The 25,841-nt window shown below is 42.3% G+C and overlaps 1 protein-coding gene across 1 annotated transcript in view; it reads left to right on the top strand.

The window, feature by feature from the left end:
- LOC144507484 (mucin-5AC-like) overlaps positions 1-25,841 on the top strand; it is a 229,113-nt gene that overhangs the window by 174,148 nt on the left and 29,124 nt on the right. The window contains exons 51-63 of the mRNA XM_078234610.1: positions 2,239-2,304; positions 4,348-4,407; positions 6,671-6,730; positions 7,591-7,650; positions 9,219-9,278; positions 11,101-11,160; positions 12,729-12,788; positions 14,289-14,348; positions 16,063-16,122; positions 17,943-18,002; positions 19,571-19,630; positions 21,131-21,190; positions 24,232-24,291. Coding sequence (XP_078090736.1) covers positions 2,239-2,304; positions 4,348-4,407; positions 6,671-6,730; positions 7,591-7,650; positions 9,219-9,278; positions 11,101-11,160; positions 12,729-12,788; positions 14,289-14,348; positions 16,063-16,122; positions 17,943-18,002; positions 19,571-19,630; positions 21,131-21,190; positions 24,232-24,291 — 786 coding nt within the window. The remainder of the gene's footprint in view (positions 1-2,238; positions 2,305-4,347; positions 4,408-6,670; positions 6,731-7,590; positions 7,651-9,218; positions 9,279-11,100; positions 11,161-12,728; positions 12,789-14,288; positions 14,349-16,062; positions 16,123-17,942; positions 18,003-19,570; positions 19,631-21,130; positions 21,191-24,231; positions 24,292-25,841) is intronic.

Here is a 25,841-nt window from a genome sequence, read left to right as displayed (position 1 = left end):
CGACACCAAAACCTGAGATAGTGACGACAACCACATCCACCACCAAATACATACCTGGTAAGCAGCAACAGTTTTATACCTTGCTCCCAGTCTCTCTCCAAATGTGATTGTTTTCTCGCTCAGAGTGGTTTGTCACTGACTCAGCAGCAAATATAACTTTTCATTTTTCCTTTATTGTTAAACAAACAGTGATCCCAGAACTGACACCTGGCAAACACCACTGTCTACTGTTGTCAAGTCCAAAATAGAACCATCTACCACCGCTTGCTGCTTTCTGTTCTTAAGCCAATTTTTTTTATCTGTTTGGATACTGACCTTTCTATTCCATAGGCTTCAATTTTTTAATCAGTCTTTTATGTGAAAATTTGCAAAACATTTGATTAAAATCTATATCGACAACATCCACAATATTCCTTTCATCAAACTCCTCTGCTACTTTTGCAAAAAATATCAATGAGTTTGCCTGGCAAGATCTTCCTTTTACAATTCCACGCTGGCTTTCTTTAACTAACCTAAACCTCTCCAAATGTTTGTGAATGTTTCCCTGATTATGGATTCCAAATCCTAAGCCAGCTCCATCTAAGGAAGGTTTAAGATTAAAACAAGCCCTTCAACTCTCTTTAGCAACCTGGGATCCAAGTCATCCAAACCATCACCCTTAGCCATAGCAGCCTTCCTTAACCTTCTCCCTCTCAATTCTTACACTAACTATTGTCTCCGTTGTCTCAGTTTCTGCCAATATTTTGTCAGGATTCTCTTTCTTTATTAGCACCAATACAAATAACTGATTGAGCATTCTGGCTTTCACCTGCACCTCAAAGTGTCGATATCATTCTCTTTGAACCTTATTAGACATAAAATCGCCATAGTCCCAGATGACCATAGGCTGCTCTCCCCTTGGGGGAGAACTGCCTGGTGGTGATTTTAACCTGAGGACCTCCACACCTCAGGTGAGGGGTAAGGTTGAGACAGCAGGCCTTCATGAATAACCTGAGCTGCACTGTTGGCACCGCTCTGCATCACAAACTATCTGTCCAGACAATTGAGCTAACTGGTCCCCAAGACACAAGATGAACTACATTTCTGACTAGCCACTGAGTAATTACATTCTGGTAGAACAGTTTTGACCTCCACAGCCTTCTGTGGCAACGAGTTCAACAGGTTCACCACTCTCTGGCTGAAGAAATTCCTCCTCTCTGCTTTATAGGATCGTCCCTTTAGCCTGAGGTTGTGCCCTCTGGTTCTAGTTTATCCTACTAGTGGAAACATCCTCTCCACGTCCATCCTATCCAAACCACGCAGTATCCTGTAAGTTTCAATAGGATTGCCCCTTCATCCTTCTAAACTCCAACAAGTACAGACCCAGAGTCCTCAGCCGTTCTCCATACGACAGAAATTGTCTGTTCTTGCTGACAGCGGTGGGTCGGGGCGGGGGGGGGGGGGGGGGGGGGGCGGCGGGGGGCGGGGGGCGGGGGGCGGGGGGCGGGGGGCGGGGGGCGGGGGGGAGTTGAATGAGATCAGAGAATCCCGACCAAAGTGTCTAGAAGTTTGAAATTTGGGTGCTTGGCTGCGGGCAGCAGGAAAGTATGTTTTCAAACCTGGTACAGGCAAGGCTCACTGAGTGGTGTAGCAATATTTTTCTTGCGATATAGAAACTGTACCACTAACGGGGACAATGATTAAAACTACCTCCACCACCAGTTACATGCCTGGTAAGTGACAGCAGTTTTTGAATTAAATTGCACCAAATCTACCTCCACAAATTAATTATTTTTGAACGTTTCTTCCCTGCTGCCATCAGACTTTTGAATGGACCTATCTTGCATTAAGCTGATCTTTTTCTACACTCTAGTTATGACTGTAACATTACATTCTGCACCCTCTCCTTTCCTTCTCTACTATGTACTCTATGAACGGTATGCTTTGTCTGTCTAGCACGGAAGAAACAATACTCTTCACTGTATGCTAATACATGTGACAAGAATAAATCAAATCAGAAATCAAATCCGTGTAACAATTCCGGAAACTCTTACACTAAATAGAATATTGAATATGGTTCATTAAATAGTTCTATTCAGTCTCCACTAAGTACATTTATTGGGTACGCTAAGATAAAGAGAATAGCTATAATCTTCAGGAACTTTATGCTTATCTACCTGCAGCAGAAAAGTAAGTCTATATAAATCTGGTACAGATGAGTCTCAGTGTAATGGTTTGAAATATTTTTCACTTCTGTAGAAACTACACCACTCATTGAAACAACGACTTCAACTGCATCCACCACCACCCCCACCCCCAAAGTGGGTAAGTGCCGTTTAATAACTTGCATCAAGACGGTTTCCACAAATGGATTATTTTCTAACTCCATGTGGCCTGTCACTGAATACGTAATGAAATAAAACTTTCACCTTTTTACCACAGATATTCCATTCTAATTATTTGGTTTGAAAATGTATTATTTTTGTTTTCTGGTAATGTTTACGCAGCTTTTAAGAGATGGGGCTCCTAATTTATTGTTTAGTGGAAATAAGATGTATGTTAGGGATTTGGTACCAGTTGTGGTAAAATCCTGCAGGGTGCATCCACTTGCATAAACTGATATATGTCCCCAGTGTCGAAGCTTCAAACAAGAAGTGTATATTATCAAATATACCCCGACAAGCATCCCTCGATGTTCGAATTAAAATGAATGGCACTTAGGATATTTATAAATCTGCATGTTGTTTCGGCTTTACGATGCTGGCTTCGACAATACAATGCTCTATGCCACCTGCCTTGTATATTATTCAGTCGCAGAACCTGAACAAGTCTGTGGAATCGGTGAAACCGCCGTCTGATTTTCCTGGAAAAATGTGACCCCACAGTGCGGAGACATGGGGCCAGAGACGGACAGGACGATGGGTGGACGGAGAGTGGGAGAGGCAGTGCTGTCTGTCTTGGTTTTGTGTGTCTTGTTTAGGCAGACACTTTCAGTGAGAGCGCAGTAAATATGTGAGGCTCATCTGCGAGTGTATTCATGTGGTCAAATCTCCTGCAGTGACCTGTTGGCTGACAAATAGCTTCAGACAAGAAGTTTCCAACTACCTGAGACCAATACATGGATGCACAAATAATCCTGAAGGATGGACATTGACATGTGGTCATGAACCAGTTGATTGTTTTTATCATTGTGTACCTACGTGAAAATCAGTTCACACTTGTGATGTTTTGACATGACATAGTTTTCAGGAACCAGTTGTGTCATAAGTTCAAGGACTGCTTGTCTGAAATAGCACTTCTTCGCTTGTCAAGTTTATCTGGCGTACAGTATCACCTCTGAGGATGTGAATATGAAGAAATAAGAGGAAGTCAAACAGCTAAACCATTTCATGTTTTATACAGACCCACCAGCAAAGCCTTTCCTGGCTATTTTTCACTGTTTGACCTCAAGTTCAGGACTCGCCAATTTTAGTTTCAATATCTCTGGATAACCGAGTCTGGTTGTCCCTGAGCAACAAACTCCTCCCGTGGATTTCGCTTCCCTCCTCTGCCCCTCTCATTGTTCTCCACTGAGAATCCAGCCTCTGAACTGTGAAATGTGGAATCGAACACTGAAATGAAAAATAATTTGGTGTTGGTTTGGTCATCCAATGCTGACCATTGGATTCTTTTTAACATCATGGAGATGCATGTGTGATGTGATCAAGTAGCTCTCAAAGTCTGCATGGAAATGCCATCAAGCCTAGATGAGCTGTTACCGCTTTTCAGGCTCACATAGGGATCTTCTGCATTTTAAGCCAATAAACTGTCCAGCCACATATGTGGAAACTGAGGGTGCACTGATCGAGATGGCAATCTGTTTAATCATTACTCACACTGTGATGAGACACGTGTCTGAGAAAGGTGATGCAGGATCCCAGCAGTCATATTTGAATAACATGATCTCTCACTGTTCGACATGCATTGGCCGGGTCAGTGGATAAGGTTCTGGGAGGTATAATTACCAGGATAGTGCCCATGTATTTTCCCAGCCACTGTTTATTTGGACTACTGAAGACACTATAAACTTGTCTGTTTTAAGATGTTTCCTCTGGCTACTGAAAATTAATATATGTAAAATCTCTGTCAACAGCGCAATCAATGTGACAATTCCTTATACTTGTGGAAGTAGAGTGACTGAATATGATTCTTTAAATAGTTCTATTCAATCTCCACTCAGTAAATTTATTGAGTAGGCTAAGGTAGAAGTGAATAGATGTATTGTTCAGAATAGTTTATACTTAGCTACGTGCAGCAGAAAAGCAAGTTTATAAACCTGGTACGGATGAGTCTCAGTGTAACAGATTGAAATATTTTTCTCCTCTGTAGAAACTATGCCACCCATTGAGACAACGACTTCAACTACATCCACCGCCCATTTGATACTTGGTAAATGAGAAGGTTTTTTCCAAGTCTGTCTTCCCAAGTGGATTATTTTCCAACTCTTCGGTCTGTCACTATGCAGATAACAAAATATGGCTTTCAATTTTTTAATCTGAAATTTTCCTTTCTAATTGCTTGCTTTAGAAATGTTTGTATCTTTGGACATTATTTGGTAACTGATAGGACAGTGTTTATGAAATTGTGCTCCGGACATAATGCGTAGTGAGCAGATCTGGGCACAAATCATGATTAATTTGATTATTTTGCTCTGTGAATGATCTACCACACCCATATTCCTGATATGTTCCCCATTCCAACAGAGAAGGTTATTTTAACACAACATCGATTCCTAAATGACATCTTTTCAGTTACTAAATATATTTGCCACATTCTCTTCACACTGAGGATGTCCAATGGTACCAATGAATGGGAGAAAGTTGTGCAGCTGATCCATCGCACTTCATCCCATCGCTTCCCAACAAGCTCCAAACAAGAAGTTGATGTTATAAAATATATTCTTATTTAATAACTTCTTCACTGGTCATGTTCACTTGGCCATACAATGCCACCTCTGAGGATATGGATATGAAGGAATAAGAGAAAATGACACCACCTAACCATCTCATGCATAATACAGATCGATTAGCAAAACCCAGTCTGAATATTTGTCACTGTCTGAGCTCACCTCCAGGATATCATCAGTTTTAGTTTTGAATCCTGAAAGAAAATGGATGTCTAGTGGCCACTGGGCAATATGTTCTTCTCTAGAACTTCACCTTGCTCATATGCCACCCTTGTTGGTGGTTGAGAATCCACCCTCTGAAACGTGCAATCAAGCATTGCAATCAAAAATAAACTCGTGTTAGATCGAACATGCAGTCAAATGTTGTGCTGGATTAATATTCTTTAACACCATGGAGGTGCAAGTGTGATGCGATCAAGTATCTCTCAAAGTCCGCATGGAAATATGGCAGCACAATGGCTAGCCCTGCTGCCTCTCAGTGTCAGGGACCCAGGTTCAATTCCAACCTTGGGTGGCCGCCTGTGTGGAATGTGCCTGTTTTCACCGTATGTGTTGGGTTTCCTCTGGGTGCTCTGGTTTCCTCCCACACTCCAACGAAGTGCAGGTTAGGTGGATTGGCCATGCTGAATTGCCCCTTAGTGTCCTAAGATACATAGGTAAGATGGATTGGCCATAGTTAATGCATGGGGTTATGGGGATGGGATGGGGGAAAAGGCCTGGGTAAGATACTCTGTCAGAGAGTCGGTGAAGACTTGATGGGCCGAATGGCCCCTTCTGCACTGTAGGGATTCTATGATTCTATGAAATGCCACCCAACTTAACATAGCTATTACCTCCATTTAGGCCTGCATAGCCAATAAACTGTCCCCACACACTTGAAGAATGTGACTGGGTGCACCAGCTGAGATGGCAATCAGTTAAATCTCCATTCACATTGAGTAGGAAAAGCAATAAGACATGTGTCTGAGTAAGGTGGTTCAGGTTCCCAGCACTAATATTTGAATAACATGACCTCCCACTTTTCTCACATGCATTTTGGTCAGGTGAGATTTAAGCTCTGGGTGGTGTGACCCTGGCATAATTACCAGGATAGCTTCCCATGTATTTTCCCAGCCATTGTTTCTTTGGACTGTCGAAGCCAATATGGACGTATCTGTTTTAAGAAGTTTCCATGGGCTATTGAAACCTAATATTTCCAAAAAGTCTACTAGCAACACAATCACCGTGGCACAGTGCTTAGCACTGCTGCCTCACAGCACCAGGGACCCAGGTTCGATTCCGGCTTCGGGTCACTATCTGTGTGGAGTCTGCACATTCTCCCCGTGTCTGTGTGGGTTTCCTCTGGGTGCTCCAGTTTCCTCCTCCAGTCCAAAGATGTGCGGGTTAGGTGCATTGGCCATGCTCAATTGCCCCTTAGTGCCAGGAGATTAGCAGGGTAAATATGTAGGGTTATGGGAATAGGATCTGGGTGGGATTGTGGTCGGCGCAGACTCGATGGGCTGAATGGCGTCTTTCTGCACTGTAGCCAATCAATGTGACACATCCAGCAACTCTTCACTTGTGCAATTAGTGTATGAATGTGGGTTATTAAGTAGTTCTATTCTCTCCACGCTAAGTTTATTGAGTGTACTGAGTATACAATTGAATAGATGTAATTTTTAGAAATTTTGTGCTTAGCTACATGCAATAGAAAGGTAAGTTTATAATCCTCAGTGTGCACAGTTGAAATATTTTTCTCCTCTGCAGAAACTACAACACCGATTGTAACAACAACTTCAACCGTGCCCACCAGCAGCACCACACCCGGTAATTGGCAGCGATTTTATATTTTATATGGATTTGATTCTAACTTTATGTGGTGTGTCACTATCACTATTTAATAAATGCGGCTTTGAATTTTCTACATCAGATTAGTTTGCTTTGAAAATGTTTGCAAAGCTGTTCCTTATTTTGTAAATTTTTGGTTCAATTTTAGGAAATTATGTTCCTGACATAATGTTTAGCAGAACAGGGTACCAATCTTATGTGCAGCCCAAGCAACGTGGGGGCATTGTATTATACATTCCTATTAAATAGCAATTTTGCAGTTATCATATATCGGGGTGGTTGGAGGAGAGGTTGGAGAAACTTGGTTTATTCTCACTGGAGTGACGGAGGTTGAGGGGAGACCTGATAGAAGTCTACAAGATTATGAGAGGCATGGACAGAGTGGATATTCAGAAGCTTTTTCCCAGGGTGGAAGAGTCAATTATTAGGGGGCATAGCTTTAAGGTATGAGGGGCAAGGTTTAAAAGAGATGTACGAGGCAGATTTTTTACACAGAGAGTGGTGGGTGCCTGGAACTCGTTGCCGGGGGAGGTAGTGGAAGCGGATATGGTACTGACTTTTAAGGGGTGTCTTGACATGTACATGAATGAGATGGGAAGAGAGGAATATGGTCCCTGGAGCATAGGGGGTTTTAGTTAAGTCAGGCAGCATGGTCGGTGCAGGCTTGGAGGCCGAAGGGCCTGTTCCTGTGCTGTAATTTCCTTTGTCCTTTGTTCTTTATACTGCGTATACAAGTGAATAGGTGTAATTTTTAGAAATGTTGTGCTTAGCTACATGCAATAGAAAGGTAAGTTTATAATCCTCAGTGTGCACTGTTGAAATATTTTTCTCCTCTGCAGAAACTACAACTCCGATTGTGACAACAACTTCAACCTTGCCCACCACCAGCACCACACCCGGTAATTGGCAGCGATTTTATATCTAGTGCTAAGTCTAATATAAGATTTGTTGAGTAGTGTAACAAGTAGGCTTACATTAACACTGCAATGAAGTTACTGTGAAAATCCCCCAGTCAACACACTCCGGTACCTGTTTGGGTACACTGAGGGAGAGTTTAGCATGGCCATTGCACTCACTTGCAACCTGCGTGTTCCTGTATAGCCTGCACATTCTATAAATACAGGTTTGGGTTACATTGGGTGTGATGCTGGTATGGTATATATTTTCTGAGCCACTGTTTATCTTGACAGATGGGGTCAATAGAGATTAGTTTGCTGTAAGATGCTTCACTCTCCATTGAACACAAATATTTAAATTACCTCAAATCTTGCATGACAATTCTAGCAACTCGTAATTATGGATTTGGTTCGCTGTATCTAAGGATCATTAAGTAGTAATTTTCTCCCTCCGCTAAAATAATTTTGAGTAGATGAAGGAGTGAATACATTTTTACAATTTTTGTGCTTGGCCACAGACAATGGGCAGGTATGTTTTCGTATCTGATGCAGACAAGGTGTCGAACAGATTGAAATATTTTCCTGCTTTATAGAAACTTTACCACCAACACGGACAACTACCCCATTTGCCACGAGTCCCATACCTGTTAAGTTTTTAAACATTGCAAGTTTCTATCTGACTATTTCTCACTGTTCTGAGCTCAAGTGCGGTTCTTACTGTTTTTCAACTGAGTTGTTGCATCTGATTGTGGAACAGTGAAAAGCAGAGATTGGACTTCAAAGTGACCTGAATTTTCATGAATAAGGAGCTGGATTACAAGATGGTATTACAGTTGGATGGGTGTCTCCCACTATTGCTGACCTAGGATCATAGAATCCCTACAGTGCAGAAGGAGGCCATTCGGCCTATCGAATCTACACCGACAAAAATCCCACCCAGGCCCTATCCCCGTAACCCCACGTATTTACCCTACTAACCCACCTGACACTAAGGGGCAATTTAGCATGACGAATCAGTCTAACCTGCACATCTTCGGAGTGTGGGAGAAAACCAGAGCACCCGGAGGAAACCCACGTTTATAAACTCAAGATTATGAGAGGCATGGACAGTGTGGATAGTCAGAAGCTTTTTCCAAGCATGGAAGAGTCAATTACTAGGGGGCATAGGTTTAAGGTGTGAGGGGCAAGTTTTAAAAGAGATGTACGAGGCAGAGTTTATACACAGAGAGTGGTGGGTGCCTGGAACTCGTTGCCGGGGGAGGTAGTGGAAGCGGATACGGTCGTGACTTTTAAGGGGTGTCTTGACATGCACATGAATGAGATGGGAATAGAAGGATATTGTCCCCGGAAGCATGGGGGGTTTTAACTAAGTCGGGCAGCATGGTCGGTGCAGGCTTGGAGGGCCGAAGGGCCTGTTCCTGTGCTGTAATTTTCTTTGTTCTTTGTTCTTTATACTAAGTATACAAGTGAATAGGTGTAATTTTTAGAAATTTTGTGCTTAGCTGCATGCAATAGAAAGGTAAGTTTATAATCCTCAGTGTGCACTGTTGAAATATTTTTCTCCTCTGCAGAAACTACAACCCCGATTGTGACAACAACTACAACCTTGCCCACCACCAGCACCACACCCGGTAATTGGCAGCGATTTTATATCTTGTGCTAAGTCTATTTCAGAATGGATTTGATTCTAACTTTATGTGGGGTCTGTCACTATCACTATTTTATAAATGCGGCTTTGAATTTTCTACATCAAATTAGTTTGCTTTGAAAATGTTTGCAAAGCTATTCCTTATTTTGTAAATTTTTGGTTAAGTTTTAGGAAATTACGCTCGTGACATAATGTTTAGTAGAACAGGGTACCAATCTTATGTGCAGCCCAAGCAACATGGGGGCATTGCATTATACATTCCTATTAAATAGCAATTTTGCAGTTATCAAATATCGGGGTGGTTTCTGTTTCAAACTAGGAGAAAAATTCTCTCAATAGACTCTCAAATTCATCCCTGGAATTTCATTTCCCCACTCCTTCACTCCAGCACTCAAATGAAAATTAACCCATTGATCTCTGAAATAGGCACAGAATATTAACACAAAGCACCTTAGTGCTTAGATGAGCGGTGTTGTACTGGATTGATCTTTGCATCATTGTGATGAAATTGTGTAGCTGGAATGTAATAAATTAATCTGAAAAGTCAATATGTAAATGACATCAAATTTAGAATTGCCGTTCCGACATCACCGTTCAGGCTAGCTTTGGGGTCATCTGCATTAACTCCACTACGGCCTGCACACAATTATCAAGGGAGTGACAGATGTGTAGGTTGGCATGGGAAGTAATTGAATCACTATTCCCAGTGAATGTCAACAGCACACCCTAATTTGGAACTATATCACCATTCCTTCACTGTCACGGGGTCAACATCCTAAACCACTCTTCCTAAATGCACTGTGAGACTGCTTGGATACATGGACTGCAACTGTTCAGGAAAGCAGCTCACCCCTACCTTCTCGAGGTCAATTAGGGATGGGCAATAGATGCTGGTCTAGCCAGCGACACCCACATCCCATGAATGAATGAAAAGAAATGGTGTTACAAGTTCCAGCAATAAATATTTGGACAACATGACTCTCCACTCACCCGGCATACCTTGGTATGATCAGTGCTGGTGGGCTTTGGTAGCTGTGACCATAATTCCCATTAATCTGTGTCTCCAAGCTGCCACACAGCAATCCTGAGTGTTCCTGCATAACCGGCACACATGATGTGGAGATGCCGGCGTTGGACTGGGGTAAGCACAACACCAGGTTAACGTCCAACAGGTTTATTTGGTAGCACAAGCTTCCAGAGTCTCAGGCTCCTTCTTCAGGTGAGAACCGGCACACTCCAGAATAACATTTTGTTTTAGGTTGGGTGTGATCCTGGTATGGTATATATTTTCTGAGCCACTGTTTATTTGACAGATGGGGTCAATAGAGATTAGTTTGCTGTAAGATGCTCCACTGTCCACTGAACACAAATATTTAAATTACCCCATGATCATGTTTACATGATGATGCGCGATATAACTCACGAGGCTCGAGATGCTCGAGGAAATAAAGGCTTTTATTAACTACTACAATAGAGCTACCATATATAATACACGATCCCAGACTGAGGGGTCCCAGACAGAGCAGTGACCTTTATACCTCTCCCAGGAGGCGGAGCCTGACTGGGATGTACCATAATAACTATAATACAGGTAGAACAGCCCAACCCTAACCCCAACAGTAACAAGTAGAACAACCCAACCCTAACCCCAACAGCAACATATATACAGACTCATAGTACTGGCCAGACCCTGGCGCAGTACTACCTGGTGGGAACCAACAATGGTTCACCACACATGACAATTATAGCAGCTCGTAATTATGGAATTGATCCGTGCACAGTTGAAATATTTTTCCCCTTTGCAGAAACTACAACCCCGATTGTGACAACAACTTCAACCTTGCCCACCACCAGCACCACACCTGGTAATTGGCAGCGATTTTATATCTTTTGCTAAGTCTAATATAAGATTTGTTGAGTAGTGTAACAAGTAGGCTTACATTAACAGTGCAATGAAGTTACTGTGAAAATCCCCCTGTCAACACACTCCGATACCTGTTCGGGTACACTGAGGGAGAATTTAGCATGGCCATTGCACTCACTTGCAACCTGCGTGTTCCTGTATAGCCTGCACATTCTATAAATATAGGTTTGGGTTACATTGGGTGTGATGCTGGTATGGTATATATTTTCTGAGCCACTGTTTATCTTGACAGATGGGGTCAATAGAGATTAGTTTGCTGTAAGATGCTTCACTCTCCATTGAACACAAATATTTAAATTACCTCAAATCTTGCATGACAATTCTAGCAACTCGTAATTATGGATTTGGTTCGCTGCATGTAAGGATCATTAAGTAGTAATTTTCTCCCTCCGCTAAAATAATTTTGAGTAGATGAAGGAGTGAATACATTTTTACAACTTTTGTGCTTGGCCACAGACAATGGGCAGGTATGTTTTCGTATCTGATGCAGACAAGGTGTCGAACAGATTGAAATATTTTCCTGCTTTCTAGAAACATTACCACCAATACGGACAACTACCCCATTTGCCACGAGTCCCATACCTGTTAAGTTTTTAAACAATGCAAGTTTCTATCTGACTATTTCTCACTGTTCTGAGCTCAAGTGCGGTTCTTACTGTTTTTCAACTGAGTTGTTGCATCTGATTGTGGAACAGTGAAAAGCAGAGATTGGACTTCAAAGTGACCTGAATTTTCATGAATAAGGAGCTGGATTACAAGATGGTATTACAGTTGGATGGGTGTCTCCCACTATTGCTGACCTAGGATCATAGAATCCCTACAGTGCAGAAGGAGGCCATTCGGCCTATCGAATCTACACCGACAAAAATCCCACCCAGGCCCTATCCCCGTAACCCCACGTATTTACCCTACTAACCCACCTGACACTAAGGGGCAATTTAGCATGACGAATCAGTCTAACCTGCACATCTTCGGAGTGTGGGAGAAAACCAGAGCACCCGGAGGAAACCCACGTTTATAAACTCAAGATTATGAGAGGCATGGACAGTGTGGATAGTCAGAAGCTTTTTCCAAGCATGGAAGAGTCAATTACTAGGGGGCATAGGTTTAAGGTGTGAGGGGCAAGTTTTAAAAGAGATGTACGAGGCAGAGTTTATACACAGAGAGTGGTGGGTGCCTGGAACTCGTTGCCGGGGGAGGTAGTGGAAGCGGATACGGTCGTGACTTTTAAGGGGTGTCTTGACATGCACATGAATGAGATGGGAATAGAAGGATATTGTCCCCGGAAGCATGGGGGGTTTTAACTAAGTCGGGCAGCATGGTCGGTGCAGGCTTGGAGGGCCGAAGGGCCTGTTCCTGTGCTGTAATTTTCTTTGTTCTTTGTTCTTTATACTAAGTATACAAGTGAATAGGTGTAATTTTTAGAAATTTTGTGCTTAGCTGCATGCAATAGAAAGGTAAGTTTATAATCCTCAGTGTGCACTGTTGAAATATTTTTCTCCTCTGCAGAAACTACAACCCCGATTGTGACAACAACTACAACCTTGCCCACCACCAGCACCACACCCGGTAATTGGCAGCGATTTTATATCTTGTGCTAAGTCTATTTCTGAATGGATTTGATTCTGACTTTATGTGGGGTCTGTCACTATCACTATTTTATAAATGCGGCTTTAAATTTTCTACATCAAATTAGTTTGCTTTGAAAATATTTGCAAAGCTGTTCCTTATTTTGTAAATTTTTGGTTATATTTTAGGAAATTACGCTCGTGACATAATGTTTAGCAGAACAGGGTACCAATCTTATGTGCAGCCCAAGCAACGTGGGGGCATTGTATTATACATTCCTATTAAATAGCAATTTTGCAGTTATCAAATATCGGGCGGTTTCTGTTTCAAACTAGGAGAAAAATTCTCTCAATAGACTCTCAAATTCTTCCCTGGAATTTCATTTCCCCGCTCCTTCACTCGAGCACTCAAATGAAAATTAACCCATTGATCTCTGAAATAGGCACGGAATATTAACACAAAGCCCCTTAGTGCTTAGATGAGCGGTGTTGTACTGGATTGATCTTTGCATCATTGTGATGAAATTGTGTAGCTGGAATGTAATAAGTTAATCTGAAAAGTCAATATGTAAATGACATCAAATTTAGAATTGCCGTTCTGCCATCACCGTTCAGGCTAGCTTTGGGGTCATCTGCATTAACTCCACTACGGCCTGCACACAATTATCAAGTGAGTGGCAGATGTGTAGGTTGGCACGGGAAGTAATTGAATCACTATTCTCAGTGAATGTCAACAGCACACCCTAATTTGGAACTATATCACCATTCCTTCACTGTCACAGGGTCAACATCCTAAACCACTCTTCCTAAATGCACTGTGAGACTGCTTGGATACATGGACTGCAACTGTTCAGGAAAGCAGCTCACCCCTACCTTCTCGAGGTCAATTAGGGATGGGCAATAGATGCTGGTCTAGCCAGCGACACCCACATCCCATGAATGAATGAAAAGAAATGGTGTTACAAGTTCCAGCAATAAATATTTGGACAACATGACTCTCCACTCACCCGGCATACCTTGGTATGATCAGTGCTGGTGGGCTTTGGTAGCTGTGACCATAATTCCCATTAATCTGTGTCTCCAAGCTGCCACACAGCAATCCTGAGTGTTCCTGCTTAACCGGCACACATGATGTGGAGATGCCGGCGTTGGACTGGGGTAAGCACAGTAAGAAGTCTCACAACACCAGGTTAAAGTCCAGCAGGTTTATCTGGTAGCACAAGCTTCCAGAGTCTCAGGCTCCTTCTTCAGGTGAGAACCGGCACACTCCAGAATAAAATTTTGTTTTAGATTGGGTGTGATCCTGGTATGCTATATATTTTCAGAGACACTCTTTATTTGACAGATGGGGTCAATAGAGATTAGTTTGCTGTAAGATGCTCCACTGTCCAATGAACATAAATATTTAAATTACCCCATGATCAAGTTTACATGACAATTCTAGCAGCTCGTAATTATGGAATTGATCCGTGCACGGTTGAAATATTTTTCCCCTTTGCAGAAACTACAACCCCGATTGTGACAACAACTTCAACCTTACCCACCACCAGCACCACACCCGGTAATTGGCAGCGATTTTATATCTTGTGCTAAGTCTATTTCAGAATGGATTTGATTCTGACTTTTTGTGGGGTCTGTCAATATCACTATTTTATAAATGCGGCTTTGAATTTTCTACATCAAATTAGTTTGCATTGAAAATGTTTGCAAAGCTGTTCCTTATTTTGTAAATTTTTGGTTAACTTTTAGGAAATTACGCTCCTGACATAATGTTTAGCAGAACAGGGTACCAATCATATGTGCAGCCCAAGCAACGTGGGGGCATTGTATTATACATTCCTATTAAATAGCAATTTTGCAGTTATCAAATATTGGGGTGGTTTCTGTTTAAAACTAGGAGAAAAATTCTCTCAATAGACGCTCAAATTCTTCCCTGGAATTTCATTTCCCTGCTCCTTCACTCCAGCACTCAAATGAAAATTAACCCATTGATCTCTGAAATAGGCAGGGAATATTAACACAAAGCCCCTTAGTGCTTAGATGATCGGTGTTGTACTGGATTGATCTTTGCATCATTGTGATGAAATTGTGTAGCTGGAATGTAATAAGTTAATCTGAAAAGTCAATATGTAAATGACATCAAATTTAGAATTGCCGTTCTGCCATCACCGTTCAGGCTAGCTTTGGGGTCATCTGCATTAACTCCACTACGGCCTGCACACAATTATCAAGTGAGTGACAGATGTGTAGGTTGGCACGGGAAGTAATTGAATCACTATTCCCAGTGAATGTCAACAGCACACCCTAATTTGGAACTATATCACCATTCCTTCACTGTCACGGGGTCAACATCCTAAACCACTCGTCCAAAATGCACTGGGAGATTGCTTGGATACATGGACTGCAACTGTTCAGGAAAGCAGCTCACCCCGACCTTCTCGAGGTCAATTAGGGAGTGGCAATAGATGCTGGTCTAGCCAGCGACACCCACATCCCATGAATGAATGAAAAGAAATGGTGTTACAAGTTCCAGCAATAAATATTTGGACAACATGACTCTCCACTCACCCGGCATACCTTGGTATGATCAGTGCTGGTGGGCTTTGGTAGCTGTGACCATAATTCCCATTAATCTGTGTCTCCAAGCTGCCACACAGCAATCCTGGGTGTTCCTGCATAACCGGCACACATGATGTGGAGATGCCGGCGTTGGACTGGGGTAAGCACAGTAAGAAGTCTCACAACACCAGGTTAAAGTCCAACAGGTTTATCTGGTAGCACAAGCTTCCAGAGTCTCAGGCTCCTTCTTCAGGTGAGAACCGGCACACTCCAGAATAAAATTTTGTTTTAGGTTGTGTGTGATCCTGGTATGCTATATATTTTCAGAGACACTCTTTATTTGACAGATGGGGTCAATAGAGATTAGTTTGCTGTAAGATGCTTCACTCTCCATTGAACGGGGGAGGTAGTGGAAGCGGATACGGTCGTGGCTTGTAAGGGGTGTCTTGACATGCACATGAATGAGATGGGAATAGAAGGATATTGTCCCCGGAAGCATGGGGGGTTTTAACTTAGTCGGGCAGCATGGTCGGTGCAGGCTTGGAGGGCCGAAGGGCCTGTTCCTCTGCTGTAATTTTCTTTGTTCTTTGTTCTTTATACTAAGTATACAAGTGAATAGGTGTAATTTTTAGAAATGTTGTGCTTAGCTGCATGCAATAGAAAGGTAAGTTTATAATCCTCAGTGTGCACTTTTGAAATATTTTTCTCCTCTGCAGAAACTACAACCCCGATTGTGACAACAACTACAACCTTGCCCACCACCAGCACCACACCCGGTAATTGGCAGCGATTTTATATCTTGTGCTAAGTCTATTTCTGAATGGATTTGATTCTAACTTTATGTGGTCTGTCACTATCACTATTTTATAAATGCGGCTTTGAATTTTCTACATCAAATTAGTTTACATTGAAAATGTTTGCAAAGCTGTTCCTTAATTTGTAAATTTTTGGTTAAGTTTTAGGAAATTACGCTCGTGACATAATGTTTAGTAGAACAGGGTACCAATCTTATGTGCAGCCCAAGCAACGTGGGGGCATTGTATTATACATTCCTATTAAATAGCAATTTTGCAGTTATCAAATATCGGGGTGGTTTCTGTTTCAAACTAGGAGAAAAATTCTCTCAATAGACTCTCAAATTCATCCCTGGAATTTCATTTCCCCACTCCTTCACTCCAGCACTCAAATGAAAATTAACCCATTGATCTCTGAAATAGGCACAGAATATTAACACAAAGCACCTTAGTGCTTAGATGAGCGGTGTTGTACTGGATTGATCTTTGCATCATTGTGATGAAATTGTGTAGCTGGAATGTAATAAATTAATCTGAAAAGTCAATATGTAAATGACATCAAATTTAGAATTGCCGTTCCGACATCACCGTTCAGGCTAGCTTTGGGGTCATCTGCATTAACTCCACTACGGCCTGCACACAATTATCAAGGGAGTGACAGATGTGTAGGTTGGCATGGGAAGTAATTGAATCACTATTCCCAGTGAATGTCAACAGCACACCCTAATTTGGAACTATATCACCATTCCTTCACTGTCACGGGGTCAACATCCTAAACCACTCTTCCTAAATGCACTGTGAGACTGCTTGGATACATGGACTGCAACTGTTCAGGAAAGCAGCTCACCCCTACCTTCTCGAGGTCAATTAGGGATGGGCAATAGATGCTGGTCTAGCCAGCGACACCCACATCCCATGAATGAATGAAAAGAAATGGTGTTACAAGTTCCAGCAATAAATATTTGGACAACATGACTCTCCACTCACCCGGCATACCTTGGTATGATCAGTGCTGGTGGGCTTTGGTAGCTGTGACCATAATTCCCATTAATCTGTGTCTCCAAGCTGCCACACAGCAATCCTGAGTGTTCCTGCATAACCGGCACACATGATGTGGAGATGCCGGCGTTGGACTGGGGTAAGCACAACACCAGGTTAACGTCCAACAGGTTTATTTGGTAGCACAAGCTTCCAGAGTCTCAGGCTCCTTCTTCAGGTGAGAACCGGCACACTCCAGAATAACATTTTGTTTTAGGTTGGGTGTGATCCTGGTATGGTATATATTTTCTGAGCCACTGTTTATTTGACAGATGGGGTCAATAGAGATTAGTTTGCTGTAAGATGCTCCACTGTCCACTGAACACAAATATTTAAATTACCCCATGATCATGTTTACATGATGATGCGCGATATAACTCACGAGGCTCGAGATGCTCGAGGAAATAAAGGCTTTTATTAACTACTACAATAGAGCTACCATATATAATACACGATCCCAGACTGAGGGGTCCCAGACAGAGCAGTGACCTTTATACCTCTCCCAGGAGGCGGAGCCTGACTGGGATGTACCATAATAACTATAATACAGGTAGAACAGCCCAACCCTAACCCCAACAGTAACAAGTAGAACAACCCAACCCTAACCCCAACAGCAACATATATACAGACTCATAGTACTGGCCAGACCCTGGCGCAGTACTACCTGGTGGGAACCAACAATGGTTCACCACACATGACAATTATAGCAGCTCGTAATTATGGAATTGATCCGTGCACAGTTGAAATATTTTTCCCCTTTGCAGAAACTACAACCCCGATTGTGACAACAACTTCAACCTTGCCCACCACCAGCACCACACCTGGTAATTGGCAGCGATTTTATATCTTTTGCTAAGTCTAATATAAGATTTGTTGAGTAGTGTAACAAGTAGGCTTACATTAACAGTGCAATGAAGTTACTGTGAAAATCCCCCGGTCAACACACTCCGATACCTGTTCGGGTACACTGAGGGAGAATTTAGCATGGCCATTGCACTCACTTGCAACCTGCGTGTTCCTGTATAGCCTGCACATTCTATAAATATAGGTTTGGGTTACATTGGGTGTGATGCTGGTATGGTATATATTTTCTGAGCCACTGTTTATCTTGACAGATGGGGTCAATAGAGATTAGTTTGCTGTAAGATGCTTCACTCTCCATTGAACACAAATATTTAAATTACCTCAAATCTTGCATGACAATTCTAGCAACTCGTAATTATGGATTTGGTTCGCTGCATGTAAGGATCATTAAGTAGTAATTTTCTCCCTCCGCTAAAATAATTTTGAGTAGATGAAGGAGTGAATACATTTTTACAATTTTTGTGCTTGGCCACAGACAATGGGCAGGTATGTTTTCGTATCTGATGCAGACAAGGTGTCGAACAGATTGAAATATTTTCCTGCTTTATAGAAACTTTACCACCAATACGGACAACTACCCCATTTGCCACGAGTCCCATACCTGTTAAGTTTTTAAACATTGCAAGTTTCTATCTGACTATTTCTCACTGTTCTGAGCTCAAGTGCGGTTCTTACTGTTTTTCAACTGAGTTGTTGCATCTGATTGTGGAACAGTGAAAAGCAGAGATTGGACTTCAAAGTGACCTGAATTTTCATGAATAAGGAGCTGGATTACAAGATGGTATTACAGTTGGATGGGTGTCTCCCACTATTGCTGACCTAGGATCATAGAATCCCTACAGTGCAGAAGGAGGCCATTCGGCCTATCGAATCTACACCGACAAAAATCCCACCCAGGCCCTATCCCCGTAACCCCACGTATTTACCCTACTAACCCACCTGACACTAAGGGGCAATTTAGCATGACGAATCAGTCTAACCTGCACATCTTCGGAGTGTGGGAGAAAACCAGAGCACCCGGAGGAAACCCACGTTTATAAACTCAAGATTATGAGAGGCATGGACAGTGTGGATAGTCAGAAGCTTTTTCCAAGCATGGAAGAGTCAATTACTAGGGGGCATAGGTTTAAGGTGTGAGGGGCAAGTTTTAAAAGAGATGTACGAGGCAGAGTTTATACACAGAGAGTGGTGGGTGCCTGGAACTCGTTGCCGGGGGAGGTAGTGGAAGCGGATACGGTCGTGACTTTTAAGGGGTGTCTTGACATGCACATGAATGAGATGGGAATAGAAGGATATTGTCCCCGGAAGCATGGGGGGTTTTAACTAAGTCGGGCAGCATGGTCGGTGCAGGCTTGGAGGGCCGAAGGGCCTGTTCCTGTGCTGTAATTTTCTTTGTTCTTTGTTCTTTATACTAAGTATACAAGTGAATAGGTGTAATTTTTAGAAATTTTGTGCTTAGCTGCATGCAATAGAAAGGTAAGTTTATAATCCTCAGTGTGCACTGTTGAAATATTTTTCTCCTCTGCAGAAACTACAACCCCGATTGTGACAACAACTACAACCTTGCCCACCACCAGCACCACACCCGGTAATTGGCAGCGATTTTATATCTTGTGCTAAGTCTATTTCAGAATGGATTTGATTCTGACTTTATGTGGGGTCTGTCACTATCACTATTTTATAAATGCGGCTTTAAATTTTCTACATCAAATTAGTTTGCTTTGAAAATATTTGCAAAGCTGTTCCTTATTTTGTAAATTTTTGGTTATATTTTAGGAAATTACGCTCGTGACATAATGTTTAGCAGAACAGGGTACCAATCTTATGTGCAGCCCAAGCAACGTGGGGGCATTGTATTATACATTCCTATTAAATAGCAATTTTGCAGTTATCAAATATCGGGCGGTTTCTGTTTCAAACTAGGAGAAAAATTCTCTCAATAGACTCTCAAATTCTTCCCTGGAATTTCATTTCCCCGCTCCTTCACTCGAGCACTCAAATGAAAATTAACCCATTGATCTCTGAAATAGGCACGGAATATTAACACAAAGCCCCTTAGTGCTTAGATGAGCGGTGTTGTACTGGATTGATCTTTGCATCATTGTGATGAAATTGTGTAGCTGGAATGTAATAAGTTAATCTGAAAAGTCAATATGTAAATGACATCAAATTTAGAATTGCCGTTCCCCCATCACCGTTCAGGCTAGCTTTGGGGTCATCTGCATTAACTCCACTACGGCCTGCACACAATTATCAAGTGAGTGGCAGATGTGTAGGTTGGCACGGGAAGTAATTGAATCACTATTCTCAGTGAATGTCAACAGCACACCCTCATTTGGAACTATATCACCATTCCTTCACTGTCACAGGGTCAACATCCTAAACCACTCTTCCTAAATGCACTGTGAGACTGCTTGGATACATGGACTGCAACTGTTCAGGAAAGCAGCTCACCCCGACCTTCTCGAGGTCAATTAGGGATGGGCAATAGATGCTGGTCTAGCCAGCGACACCCACATCCCATGAATGAATGAAAAGAAATGGTGTTACAAGTTCCAGCAATAAATATTTGGACAACATGACTCTCCACTCACCCGGCATACCTTGGTATGATCAGTGCTGGTGGGCTTTGGTAGCTGTGGCCATAATTCCCATTAATCTGTGTCTCCAAGCTGCCACACAGCAATCCTGAGTGTTCCTGCTTAACCGGCACACATGATGTGGAGATGCCGGCGTTGGACTGGGGTAAGCACAGTAATAAGTCTAACAACACCAGGTTAAAGTCCAACAGGTTTATCTGGTAGCACAAGCTTCCAGAGTCTCAGGCTCCTTCTTCAGGTGAGAACCGGCACACTCCAGAATAACATTTTGTTTTAGGTTGGGTGTGATCCTGGTATGCTATATATTTTCAGAGACACTGTTTATTTGACAGATGGGGTCAATAGAGATTAGTTTGCTGTAAGATGCTCCACTGTCCAATGAACATAAATATTTAAATTACCCCATGATCAAGTTTACATGACAATTCTAGCAGCTCGTAATTATGGAATTGATCCGTGCACGGTTGAAATATTTTTCCCCTTTGCAGAAACTACAACTCCGATTGTGACAACAACTTCAACCTTGCCCACCACCAGCACCACACCCGGTAATTGGCAGCAATTTTATATCTTGTGCTAAGTCTATTTCAGAATGGATTTGATTCTAACTTTATGCGGGGTCTGTCACGATCACTATTTTATAAATGCGGCTTTGAATTTTCGACATCAAATTAGTTTGCATTGAAAATGTTTGCAAAGCTGTTTCTTATTTTGTAAATTTTTGGTAAAATATTAGGAAATTACGCTCCTGATATAATGTTTAGCAGAACAGGGTACCAATCTTATGTGCAGCCCAAGCAACATAGGGGCATTGTATTATACATTCCTATTAAATAGCAATTTTGCAGTTATCAAATATCGGGGAGGTTTCTGTTTCAAACTAGGAGAAAAATTCTCATAGACTCTCAAATTCTTCCCTGGAATTTCATTTCCCCGCTCCTTCACTCCAGCACTCAAATGAAAATTAACCCATTGATCTCTGAAATAGGCAGGGAATATTAACACAAAGCCCCTTAGTGCTTAGATGATCGGTGTTGTACTGGATTGATCTTTGCATCATTGTGATGAAATTGTGTAGCTGGAATGTAATAAGTTAATCTGAAAAGTCAATATGTAAATGACATCAAATTTAGAATTGTCGTTCTGCCATCACCGTTCAGGCGAGCTTTGGAGTCATCTGCATTAACTCCACTACGGCCTGCACACAATTATCAAGGGAGTGTCAGATGTGTAGGTTGGCACGGGAAGTAATTGAATCACTATTCCCAGTGAATGTCAACAGCACACCCTAATTTGGAACTATATCACCATTCCTTCACTGTCACAGGGTCAACATCCTAAACCAGTCTTCCCAAATGCACTGTGAGATTGCTTGGATACATGGACTGCAACTGTTAAGGAAAGCAGCTCACCCCTACCTTCTCGAGGTCAATTAGGGAGGGGCAATAGATGCTGGTCTAGCCAGCGACACCCACATCCCATGAATGAATGAAAAGAAATGGTGTTACAAGTTCCAGCAATAAATATTTGGACAACATGACTCTCCACTCACCCGGCATACCTTGGTATGATCAGTGCTGGTGGGCTTTGGTAGCTGTGACCATAATTCCCATTAATCTGTGTCTCCAAGCTGCCACACAGCAATCCTGAGTGTTCCTGCTTAACCGGCACACATGATGTGGAGATGCCGGCGTTAGACTGGGGTAAGCACAGTAAGAAGTCTCACAACACCCGGTTAAAGTCCAACAGGTTTATCTGGTAGCACAAGCTTCCAGAGTCTCAGGCTCCTTCTTCAGGTGAGAACCGGCACACTCCAGAATAACATTTTGTTTTCGGTTGGGTGTGATCCTGGTATGCTATATATTTTCAGAGACACTCTTTATTTGACAGATGGGGTCAATAGAGATTAGTTTGCTGTAAGATGCTCCACTGTCCAATGAACATAAATATTTAAATTACCCCATGATCAAGTTTACATGACAATTCTAGCAGCTCGTAATTATGGAATTGATCCGTGCACGGTTGAAATATTTTTCCCCTTTGCTGAAACTACAACCCCGATTGTGACAACAACTTCAACCTTACCCACCACCAGCACCACACCCGGTAATTGGCAGCGATTTTATATCTTGTGCTAAGTCTATTTCAGAATGGATTTGATTCTGACTTAATGTGTGGTTTGTCAATATCACTATTTTATAAATGTGGCTTTGGATTTTCTACATCAAATTAGTTTGAATTGAAAATGTTTGCAAAGCTGTTCCTTATTTTGTAAATTTTTGGTAAAATTTTAGGAAATTTCGCTCCTAATATAATGTTTAGCAGAACAGGGTACCAATCTTATGTGCAGCCCAAGCAACGTGGGGGCATTGTATTATACATTCCTATTAAATAGCAATTTTGCAGTTATCAAATATCGGGGAGGTTTCTGTTTCAAACTAGGAGAAAAATTCTCATAGACTCTCAAATTCTTCCCTGGAATTTCATTTCCCCACTCCTTCACTCCAGCACTCAAATGAAAATTAACCCATTGATCTCTGAAATAGGCAGGGAATATTAACACAAAGCCCCTTAATGCTTAGATGAGCGGTGTTGTACTGGATTGATCTTTGCATCATTGTGATGAAATTGTGTAGCTGGAATGTAATAAGTTAATCTGAAAAGTCAATATGTAAATGACATCAAATTTAGAATTGCCGTTCTGCCATCACCGTTCAGGTTGGCTTTGGGGTCATCTGCATTAACTCCACTACGGCCTGCACACAATTATCAAGGGAGTGACAGATGTGTAGGTTGGCACGGGAAGTAATTGAATCACTATTCCCAGTGAATGTCAACAGCACACCCTAATTTGGAACTATATCACCATTCCTTCACTGTCACAGGGTCAACATCCTAAACCACTCTTCCTAAATGCACTGTGAGACTGCTTGGATACATGGACTGCAACTGTTCAGGAAAGCAGCTCACCCCTACCTTCTCGAGGTCAATTAGGGATGGGCAATAGATGCTGGTCTAGCCAGCGACACCCACATCCCATGAATGAATGAAAAGAAATGGTGTTACAAGTTCCAGCAATAAATATTTGGACAACATGACTCTCCACTCACCCGGCATACCTTGGTATGATCAGTGCTGGTGGGCTTTGGTAGCTGTGACCATAATTCCCATTAATCTGTGTCTCCAAGCTGCCACACAGCAATCCTGAGTGTTCCTGCATAACCGGCACACATGATGTGGAGATGCCGGCGTTGGACTGGGGTAAGCACAACACCAGGTTAAAGTCCAACAGGTTTATCTGGTAGCACAAGCTTCCAGAATCTCAGGCTCCTTCTTCAGGTGAGAATTGGCACACTCCAGAATAACATTTTGTTTTAGGTTGGGTGTGATCCTGGTATGCTATATATTTTCTGAGCCACTGTTTATTTGACAGATGGGGTCAATAGAGATTAGTTTGCTGTAAGATGCTCCACTGTCCAATGAACATAAATATTTAAATTACTCCATGATCATGTTTACATGACAATTCTAGCAGCTTGTAATTATGGAATTGATCCGTGCACGGTTGAAATATTTTTCCCCTTTGCAGAAACTACAACCCCAATTGTGACAACAACTACAACCTTGCCCACCACCAGCACCACACCCGGTAATTGGCAGCGATTTTATTTCTTGTGCTAAGTCTAATTTAAGATTTGTTGAGTAGTGTAACAAGTAGGCTTACATTAACACTGCAATGAAGTTACTGTGAAAATCCCCCGGTCAACACACTCCGGTACCTGTTCGGGTACACTGAGGGAGAATTTAGCATGGCCATTGCACTCACTTGCAACCTGCGTGTTCCTGTATACCCTGCACATTCTATAAATACAGGTTTGGGTTACATTGGGTGTGATGCTGGTATGGCATATATTTTCTGAGCCACTGTTTATCTTGACAGATGGGGTCAATAGAGATTAGTTTGCTGTAAGATGCTTCTCTCTCCATTGAACACAAATATTTAAAATACCTCAAATCTTGCATGACAATTCTAGCAACTCGTAATTATGGAATTGGTTCGCTGCATGTAAGGATCATTAAGTAGCCATTTTCTCCCTCCGCTAAAATAATTTTGAGTACATGAAGGAGTGAATACATTTTAACAATTTTTGTGCTTGGCCACAGACAATGGGCAGGTATGTTTTCGTATCTGATGCAGACAAGGTGTCGAACAGATTGAAATATTTTCCTGCTTTATAGAAACTTTACCACCAACACGGACAACTACCCCATTTGCCACGAGTCCCATACCTGATAAGCTTTTAAACATTGCAAGTTTCTATCTGACTATTTCTCACTGTTCTGAGCTCAAGTGCGGTTCTTACTGTTTTTCAACTGAGTTGCTGCATCTGATTGTGGAACAGTGAAAAGCAGAGATTAGACTTTAAAGTGACCTGAATTTTCATGAATAAGGAGCTGGATTACAAGATGGTATTACAGTTGGATGGGTGTGTCCCACTATTGCTGACCTAGGATCATAGAATCCCTACAGTGCAGAAGGAGGCCATTCGGCCTATTGAGTCTACACCGACAAAAATCCCACCCAGGCCCTATCCCCGTAACCCCACATATTTACCCTACTAACCCACCTGACACCAAGGGGCAATTTAGCATGACGAATCAGCCTAACCTGCACATCTTCGGAGTGTGGGAGAAAACCGGAGCACCCGGAGGAAACCCACGTGGACACGGTGAGAATGTGTAGACTCCGCACAGACAGTGGCTCAAGGCCGGATTTGAACCTGGATCCCTGGAGCTGTGAGGCAGCAGTGCTAACCACTGGGCCAACGTGCCGCCCACCATGACCTGTTAAATTCAGCACCATGGTGTGGGATTGGATTCCCAACATCAGGAAACCAGTCGGCCACTTCCACTTTGTTGTTGGTGGGGAAGGGCCCAGTGGACCACAAAACCCAACTGTGATTTGCAAAAAGTGTTTAATTGGCTTGTTGAAGTAATTAAAGGTCCAATTCACCTGAAAGTGTACAAGGCTTTCAAGAATTTATGGTCCTATGCACAGGATGAATGGACAGGTGTAAATCTGTCCAAATGAGTTGGGCAGGCATTGGGTTTACAAAGCTTCAAAGTGTGTCCTAATGTGAGAGAGGTTGGAGACAACAGTTAATAGTGCAGCATGTGTCCCGCATTGTGGAGCATTGC

The sequence above is a fragment of the Mustelus asterias genome, chromosome 19 (genome assembly GCF_964213995.1).
Source record: "Mustelus asterias chromosome 19, sMusAst1.hap1.1, whole genome shotgun sequence".
Taxonomy (NCBI): Eukaryota; Metazoa; Chordata; class Chondrichthyes; order Carcharhiniformes; family Triakidae; genus Mustelus; species Mustelus asterias.
The sequence above is the reverse complement of the archived record's forward strand: the minus strand, read 5'-3'. Positions and strand labels throughout refer to the sequence as shown.